We start from the raw sequence: 7,782 nt of genomic DNA on the forward strand, positions 1-7,782 counted from the left end.
AAAGAAAACACACTGGCAGGGTGGGACAGGTTTTGGGGGATTCTATCATTTGAAATTTGTTGCAAGTTGCACCAAGACCCACTATTTTTTCATGTTTGCTATATGTTCCTTATGAACATTTTAGAATGACTTCTAAATAACCTTTGGTTTGAATGTAGAAACTGGTGAAAGTTGTCACTCTGCATTAAACAGTAAGACAAAGCTAGGTAAACTATAGCAATCCAACATTTTCTTGAGCTCATCAGAAGAGAGTTAAAGTCAGGACAGGAGGAAGCAAGTTGGCAGAGTATTAAGAAACTGAAATATCGTCAAGTCCCAGGTCTTTTGCTAGATAGTTATCAAACCATTCTGAACACCTAAAAACTCAATAGTAGTTAGAAGAGAAGAGGAGCAACAATTCTAGGAACAAAAAATAAACTACTTTCTGGAAGGTAGGATCTGTGGAGAAATGAATCCACACCTACAAGAAGATAGACCGTATGAGGGAGATGTCTGCTCCCAACAAGTGAGAGAGCATTGGGCTTAAAATTGGAACATTTAGAAGTCTGATCCACTGAGGGACGTTGCTTCAGAGGTTAAGCAGGGGTAGAGCCCTCACAGGGACAGTGTGGTCTCAGAACACGTGTGTCACAAAAAGACCAGGGGTTTATGAGTGTGGCAGAGATCCCAGGTATGGGAGCAGGGAAGCTGACTACAGATATATGGAGCCAAAGAGTGGGCTCTGTACTTGGGATTACCTTAAAACATGATCCAAGTCACAGTTGCAGATATGGAGAGACCTCCCCCATCTTCCTCAGGAAGGAGCAGCATGGGAGCATGCTTCAGGAATCTGCTGAGTTTGGAGACTCCAAATGGGGCTGTGCACCAGAGATAGAAATGCTCGGCCACAGGCTGGATGAGCTCAGAGTACGGCTGTAAACAAGAAAGAAAATAGGGATTGACTGCTTTTCTCTGAGGGCACATTGAGGAGTGGGGACCTGAGCTCTTGACTCCTAGGGGGCCAGAGATTGGGAGGCCACCATTTTCATTGTCCTGCAAAGCTGTCCTATCCTCCAAAGCTGTAGGGAAAGCATTCAGGGAACAAAAGCTGCCAGGAGTGAACCCGAGCAGATTACTTAGCCTGTCCTCTGGCAAGGGTGGTGCAATTCTGCCTCAGCCAAGGACATTTGAGAATCAATGCAACAGGACCCTCCTGAAGAAGATCAGCAAGACCAGCCAGGCAAGGCCATGTTCACCAATCAATAAGAACTGCAGAACTCCAGAACTAGGGGAATGCAACACAGCCTACAAGTGGTAGATCAGAAAGGAACAGAGACAATATACAGTAACAGTCACCTTACAGGCAATACAATGGCACTAAATTCATATCTCTCAATAGTTACCCTGAATGTTAATGGGCTAAATGCCCCAATCAAAAGACACAGGGTATCAGAATGGATAAAAAAACAAAACCCATCTATATGTTGCCTACAAGAAACTCATTTTAAGCCCGAAGACACCTCCAGATTTAAGTGAGGGGGTGGAAAAGAATTTACCATGCTAATGGACATCAGAAAAAGCAGGAGTGGCAATCCTTATATCAGATCAATTAGATTTTAAGCCAAAGACTATAAGAGATGAGGAAGGACACTATATCATACTCAAAGGGTCTGTCCAACAAGAAGATCTAACAATTTTAAATATCTATGCCCCCAACGTGGGAGCAGCCAACTATATAAACCAATTAATAACAAAATCAAAGAAACACATCAACAATAATACAATAATAGTAGGGGACTTTAACACTTTCCTCACTGAAATGGACAGATCATCCAAGCAAAAGATCAACAAGGAAATAAAGGCCTTAAACGACACACTGGACCAGATGGACATCACAGATATATTCAGAACATTTCATCCCAAAGCAACAGAATACACATTCTTCTCTAGTGCACATGGAACATTCTCCAGAATAGATCACATCCTTGGTCCTAAATCAGGACTCAACCGGTATCAAAAGATTGGGATCATCCCTTGCATATTTTCAGACCACAATGCTCTGAAACTAGAACTCAACCACAAGATGAAGTTTGGAAAGAACCCAAATACTTGGAGACTAAACAGCATCCTTCTAAAGAATGAATGGTTCAACCGGGAAATTAAAGAAGAATTGAAAAAATTCATGGAAACAAATGATAATGAAAACACAACGGTTCAAAATCTGTGGGACACAACAAAGGCAGTCCTGAGAGGAAAATATATAGTGGTACATGCCTTTCTCAAGAAACAAGAAAGGTTTCAGGTACACAACCTAACCCTATACCTAAAGGAGCTGGAGAAAGAACAAGAAAGAAACCCTAAGCCCAGCAGGAGAAGAGAAATCATAAAGATCAGAGCAGAAATCAATGAAATAGAAACCAAAAAAACAATAGAACAAATCAACGAAACTAGGAGCTGGTTCTTTGAAAGAATTAATAAAATTGATAAACCCCTGGCCAGACTTATCAAAAAGAAAAGAGAAAGGACCCAAATAAATAAAATCATGAATGAAAGAGGAGAGATCACAACTAACACCAAAGAAATACAAACTATTATAAGAACATACTATGAGCAACTCTACGCCAACAAATTTGACAATCTGGAAGAAATGGATGCATTCCTAGAAACATATAAACTACCACAACTGAACCAAGAAGAAATAGAAAGCCCGAACAGACCCATAACCAGTAAGGAGATTGAAACAGTCATTAAAAATCTCCAAACAAACAAAAGCCCAGGGCCAGACGGCTTCCCGGGGGAATTCTACCAAACATTTAAAGAAGAACTAATTCCTATTCTCCTGAAACTCTTCCAAAAAATAGAAATGGAAGGAAAACTTCCAAACTCATTTTATGAGGCCAGCATCACCTTGATCCCAAAACCAGACAAGGATCCCATCAAAAAAGAGAGCTATAGACCAATATCCTTGATGAACACAGATGCAAAAATCCTCACCAAAATACTAGCCAATAGGATTCAACAGTACATTAAAAGGATTATTCACCACGACCAAGTGGGATTTATTCCAGGGCTGCAAGGTTGGTTCAACATCCGCAAATCAGTCAATGTGATCCAACACATCAATAAAAGAAAGAACAAGAACCATATGATACTCTCAATAGATGCTGAAAAAGCATTTGACAAAGTACAGCATCCCTTCCTGATCAAAACTCTTCAAAGTGTAGGGATAGAGGGCACATACCTCAATATCATCAAAGCCATCTATGAAAAACCCAGCGCAAATATCATTCTCAATGGAGAAAAACTGAAAGCTTTTCCGCTAAGGTCAGGAACATGGCAGGGATGTCCATTATCACCACTGCTATTCAACATAGTACTAGAAGTCCTAGCCTCAGCAATCAGACAACAAAAGGAAATTAAAGGCATCCAAATTGGCAAAGAAGAAGTCAAACTATCACTCTTTGCAGATGATATGATACTCTATGTGGAAAACCCAAAAGACTCCACTCCAAAACTGCTAGAACTTGTACAGGAATTCAGTAAAGTGTCAGGATATAAGATCAATGCACAGAAATCAGTTGCATTTCTCTACACCAACAACAAGACAGAAGAAAGAGAAATTGAGGAGTCAATCCCATTTACAATTGCACCCCAAACCATAAGATACCTAGGAATAAACCTAACCAAAGAGGCTAAGAATCTGCACTCAGAAATCTATAAATTACTCATGAAAGAAGACACAAAGAAATGGAAAAATGTTCCATGCTCCTGGATTGGAAGAAAAAATATTGTGAAAATGTCTATGCTACCTAAAGCAATCTACACATTTAATGCAATTTCTATCAAAGTACCATCCATCATTTTCAAAGAAATGAAACAAATAATTCTTTTTTTTTTTGAAAAGTTAAAAATTCCTTAATTTTTTATTCCTGGTACCACTACCACAATTTACAGGGCAATATACCTGATGTAATGAAAAGAAAAAGAAAAAGACAAAGCTACAACAGATAAAAGACCTCAGGAATGTACATCTAATTGACATTACATTGCATTAATCAATAGCTGCACTTTTTGCAAACTGTGGCTATGACAGTCCTGAACAAGAAGGGTTTCCTGTTTAAGCTGCAGTAACTTTTCTGACTATGGATCATCGTTCCTTCTGTGGCAGATTTTTACAGTTCCTCTAATGCATTTGGGACGACTGTCTCAAAGTAACCTGCAGCTTTCCTGACAACTCCTCGCTCTCTCTCCTGCTAAGAACTGTAGCCCTTTTCTTCTGAAAATTTTTTAGAACCTTCTGCTACCATATCCACCACTTCCACCACCAGAGCCATAACCACCACCATAGGGACTGCCCGAGCTTCTTCCACCAAAACTGCCCCCCTTCATGGGTCCATAATTTGATTGCTGTTGTCCACTATAATTTCCAAAATCATTATAGTTCCCACCACCACCATAGTTACCTCCAAAATTTCCTCCTTCATTGTAACCATCATATCCTCCACCACCACCTCCATATCCACCTCCTTGGTTTCCATATCCTGGTCCACCACCCCCATAGCCTCCTCTACTACTGTAACCAGGACCACCACCATAGTTGCCACCATCACCTCCAAATCCATTATATCCACCATCACCTCCTCTGTAACTACCTCTGCTGCCACCACCACCACCACCATAACCTCCTCTTCCACCAAAATTTCCACCACGACCAAAGTTACCACCACCTCCAAAGTTTCCTCCACGACCCATGAAGTTGCCAGATCCACCTCCACGACCTCTTTGTGATCCAGCAGACTGCATTTCTTGTTTAGAAAGGGCCTTTTTCACTTCACAATTATGCCCATTAATAGTGTGGTATTTCTTTTTTTTTTTTAAAGATTTTATTTATTTATTTGACAGAGAGAGATTACAAGTAGGCAGAGAGGCAGGCAGAGGGAGAGAGGAGGAAGCAGGCTCCCTGCTGAGCAGAGAGCCCGACGCGGGACTCGATCCCAGGACCCTGAGATCATAGTGTGGTATTTCTGAACAACAATTTTATCAACTGTATCATGATCATCAAAAGTTACAAAAGCAAATCCTCTCTTTTTTCCACTCTGCCTGTCTTCCATAACTTCTATGGTTTCAATCTTGCCATACTTTTCAAAGTAGTCTCTCAAATTATACTCTTCTGTATCTTCTTTAATACCACCAACAAAAATTTTCTTCACTGTTAGATGGGCACCAGGCTTTACAGAATCCTCTCTAGAAACAGCTCTCTTTGGTTCCACTACACGCCCATCAACCTTGTGTGGTCGGGCACACATTGCTGCATCCACCTCTTCAACACAAGAGTAAGTCACAAAACCAAAACCCCTGGAACGTTTTGTTTGGGGGTCTCTCATCACCACACAATCTGTAAGTGTACCCCATTTTTCAAAATGTTCTCTTAAACTATCATCTGTAGTTTCAAAGCTCAAACCACTAATAAACAGTTTTCTCAACTGCTCTGGTTCCTTTGGATCATGGCCCTCCATTTTGAGACCGGACTCACCTCTTCCAACTCAAGTTCAATATGGGACCCAAATGATTCTAAAATTTATATGGAACCAGAAAAGACCTCGAATAGCCAAAGGGATATTGAAAAAGAAAGCCAAAGTTGGTGGCATCACAATTCTGGACTTCAAGCTGTATTACAAAGCTGTCATCATCAAGACAGTATGGTACTGACACAAAAACAGACACATAGATCAATGGAACAGAATAGAGAGCCCAGAAATAGACCCTCAACTCTATGGTCAACTAATCTTCGACAAAGCAGGAAAGAATGTCCAATGGAAAAAAGACAGCCTCTTCAATAAATGGTGTTGGGAAAATTGGACAACCACATGCAGAAAAATGAAATTGGACCATTTCCTTACACCACACACGAAAATAGACTCAAAATGGATGAAGGACCTCAAGGTGAGAAAGGAATCCATCAAAATCCTTGAGGAGAACACAGGCAGCAACCTCTTCGACCTCAGCCGCAGCAACATCTTCCTAGGAACATTGCCAAAGGCAAGTGAAGCAAAGGCAAAAATGAACTATTGGGATTTCATCAAGATCGAAAGCTTTTGCACAGCAAAGGAAACAGTTAACAAAATCAAAAGACAACTGACAGAATGGGAGAAGATATTTGCAAGTGACATATCAGATAAAGGACTAGTGTCCAAAATCTATAAAGAACTTCGCAAATTCAACACCCAAAGAACAAATAACCCAATCAAGAAATGGGCAGAGGACATGAACAGACATTTCTGCAAAGAAGACATCCAGATGGCCAACAGACACATGAAAAAGTGCTCCATATCACTTGGCATCAGGGAAATACAAATCAAAACCACAATGAGATATCACCTCACACCAGTCAGAATGGCTAAAATCAACAAGTTAGGAAATGACAGATGCTGGCGAGGATGCGGAGAAAGGGGAACCCTCCTACACTGTTGGTGGGAATGCAAGCTGGTGCAACCACTCTGGAAAACAGCATGGAGGTTCCTCAAAATGTTGAAAATAGAACTGCCCTATGACCCAGCAATTGCACTACTGGGTATTTACCCTAAAGATACAAACATAGTGATCTGAAGGGGCATGTGCCCCCGAATATTTATAGCAGCAATGTCCACAATAGCCAAACTATAGAAAGAACCTAGATATCCATCAACAGATGAATGGATCAAGAAGATGTGGTATATATACACAATGGAATACTATGCAGCCATCAAAAGAAATGAAATCTTGCCATTTGCGACAACGTGGATGGGACTAGAGCATATCATGCTTAGTGAAATAAGTCAATTGGAGAAAGACAACTATCATATGATCTCCCTGATTTGAGGAAGTGGAGATGCAACATGGGGGTTAAGGGGATAGGAGAAGAATAAATGAAACAAGATGGGATTGGGAGGGAGACAAACCATAAATGACTCTTAATCTCACAAAACAAACTGAGGGTTGCTGGGCAGAGGGGGGTTGGGAGACGGGGGTGTGGTAATAGACATTGGGGAGGGTATGTGCTTTGGTGAGTGCTGTGAAGTATGTAAACCTGGCGATTCACAGACCTGTACCCCTGGGGATAAAAATACATTATATGTTTATAAAAAAATTAAAAAAAAAATAAACCCCCCAAAAAAGGAGAATTACAGATCAATATCCTTGATGAACACAGATGCAAAAATTTTCACCAAAATACTAGCCAATATGATCCAAGAGTACATTAAAAGGATTATTCATCATGATTAAGTGAGATTTATTCCTGGGCTTCAAGGTTGGTTCAACAGCCTCAAACCAATCAATGTGATACAGTACATTAATCAAAGAAAGAACAAGAACCGCATGATACTCTCAATAGAAGCTGGGAAAGCATTTGACAAAGTACAGCATCCTTTCTTGATCAAAACTCTTCAATGTGCAGGTATAGAGGGTACATACCTCAATATCTTCAAAGCCTTCCATGAAAAACCCACAGCGAATATCATTCTCCATGGGGGAAAAACTGAGAGCCTTTCCCTTAAGGTCAGGAACACAGCAGGGCTGCCCACTATTACCACTGCTATTCAGCATGGTACTAGAAGTCCTAGCCTCAGCAATCAGACAACAAAAAAGAAATAAAAGGCATCTGAACTGGCAAAGAAGAAGTCAAACTCTCACTCTTTGCAGATGATATGATATTTTATGTGAAAAACCCAAAAGACTCCACTCCAAAACTGCTAGAACTCATACAGGAATTCAGTAAAGTATCAGGATATAAAATCAATGTACAGAAATCAGTTTTATTTCTAT

At 40.4% G+C, this 7,782-nt stretch overlaps 1 protein-coding gene across 2 annotated transcripts; it reads right to left on the reverse strand.

Annotated features, from left to right (window-relative positions):
- Window positions 1-3,866: 3,866 nt before the first annotated feature.
- On the reverse strand, window positions 3,867-5,503 carry LOC122896274 (heterogeneous nuclear ribonucleoprotein A3-like). Of its 2 annotated transcripts, none has more exons than XM_044234296.1 (2): window positions 5,002-5,503; window positions 3,867-4,840 (listed from the first exon to the last, which is right to left on the reverse strand). In XM_044234296.1, exons 1-2 carry the CDS (start codon window positions 5,493-5,495, stop codon window positions 4,267-4,269), a joined length of 1,068 nt encoding a protein of 355 aa, XP_044090231.1. In that variant the 5' UTR covers window positions 5,496-5,503; the 3' UTR covers window positions 3,867-4,266. The 2 variants fall into 2 exon arrangements, with proteins under 2 accessions (XP_044090231.1, XP_044090232.1); XM_044234297.1 differs by having other exon boundaries at window positions 3,867-4,836; window positions 4,998-5,503.
- Window positions 5,504-7,782: the final 2,279 nt, after the last annotated feature.

The sequence above is a fragment of the Neovison vison genome, chromosome X (assembly GCF_020171115.1).
Source record: "Neovison vison isolate M4711 chromosome X, ASM_NN_V1, whole genome shotgun sequence".
Classification (NCBI taxonomy): domain Eukaryota; kingdom Metazoa; phylum Chordata; class Mammalia; order Carnivora; family Mustelidae; genus Neogale; species Neogale vison.